Here is a 1,749-nt window from a genome sequence, read left to right as displayed (position 1 = left end):
TGACGTCTATAGACGTCAATTGAAAGCATACATTTGAAAATGGCTGGCAGTGAATGAGTTAATATAAATAGATAAATTATCTATAGATATATAGATAGTGTATATATGTGCATATACAAGAACAAATACATTTGATGAAATATGATAAGCACTCACTTCCTCTTACTTCTTTTCAAATAGGAAATGGTTCATATTTTCTTAGTGGAATTCATTGCCTGAGGTCTGAATGATAAGTTTTGTTCATTGTGTTTATATGTAGGCTTTCTTTCAGATTTTACATATGTCATATAGAAGAACCCATAGTCACATATTCATATGTTTAGGGACATTATTGCTAAAGAAATTTTTTTTTTACTTCCTGATCAAATAAAGGTGAATACACAGTTCCAACTGTCCTCCTGGTTTTTATATTTAAATATATAACTTTAAAAAAATCAGGTACATAAATTCAACTTTCATTCATTCATTGCTTTTTTAAAACTTTTTTTCAAGGGTTGTGGGTGTTAAAATTATTTTCCATACAATATACAGTATTCAAAACATTTTATGTAAACATGATATACAGTGAAGAACATAACATAATACACTATTTCTAAATGTAATATTATAGCACAAATAGCTAGAACTTGTTTTTTCTTTTTTTTTAAGTATACTGTAATAGTCCCAAATGGGTCAATATAATAGAAACATTTGGTTCACCATTTTGTGACTGGACTTCTAATATTATTTATTTTCCAAAGCTTCTTGACTGCATTCATTACTTCTTCTGTCTTTAAAGCATATACAATAGGATTGATCAAAGCTGGTAGGGTGTGTGTCAAAGTTGAGTTTATAATTCTGGCATTAGGATGAATGTAGGAGGTCCATACAGCAATGTTTGTACCTACAAATGGTAGGAACAAAATAGCAACAAGGATCAGATGAGAAGTACAAGTTTTCAGTGCTTTAAGTCGTTCCTCTCCTGATGCAATTTTGCTCAGCGCTATGGAAATGCAAACATAAGTGCAGGATATGAATATTAGCGGAATAAAGACTCCTATACTTACAACAACATTTGCCATAATGATATTTAAAGATGGATCATTACATGCCAGACGATATATTGGTCCATGATCACAGAAAAAGCTTTTCACTACAACAGAGTCACAGAAGGAAAGACGATTAATAAGCCCAACAACTAATGTTGTTAGACTCAACATAACAAGCCATATAAACAGCAACATTGATGTAATAGATGTTTTAGTCACAATGCTATGATACCTTAAAGGGAAACAAATTGCTATAAGTCTGTCATATGCCATCGTGACAAGCGTCCATGACTGCACACCTCCAAAAAAAAAAACAAAGAACATATAACTTAAACAGGCCTCATAAACAATGTATCTCCTGTCAAACAGAAATGTGTCTAATAGTTTTGGGATGAGAGCTGTGCTCCCACACAAATCTGTCAAAGCCATGTTGAACACAATCATGTATTTAGGAGTATGAAGTGTCTTCACCAGCCAAATAAGTGAGAGAAGAAAGCCATTCCCCAAAACAGTCATGATGTAGACAAAACACAGGAAAACATAGAAATATTTAACATGAGGGATGTTGGAAAATCCACTGAGATAAAATATTGCAGGGCGAACAAATGTGGAATTAGACTTAGTAGTGGCTTTTTCTTCTGAGTCCATTACAAATAGGTTTCCTTAGTCATAAAAATCACAGATAAAAGCATATAACACAAAGTGAAGCATCTGATCCAAA

At 32.4% G+C, this 1,749-nt stretch overlaps 1 protein-coding gene across 1 annotated transcript; it reads right to left on the bottom strand.

The window, feature by feature from the left end:
* Window positions 1-695: 695 nt before the first annotated feature.
* On the bottom strand, window positions 696-1,544 carry LOC105940415 (olfactory receptor 1-like). The gene has a single exon (XM_012918866.2). The coding sequence runs from the start codon at window positions 1,542-1,544 to the stop codon at window positions 696-698; it is 849 nt and encodes a 282-aa protein (XP_012774320.2).
* Window positions 1,545-1,749: the final 205 nt, after the last annotated feature.

Source organism: Maylandia zebra, linkage group LG10 (assembly GCF_041146795.1).
Source record: "Maylandia zebra isolate NMK-2024a linkage group LG10, Mzebra_GT3a, whole genome shotgun sequence".
Taxonomy (NCBI): Eukaryota; Metazoa; Chordata; class Actinopteri; order Cichliformes; family Cichlidae; genus Maylandia; species Maylandia zebra.
The sequence above is the reverse complement of the archived record's forward strand: the minus strand, read 5'-3'. Positions and strand labels throughout refer to the sequence as shown.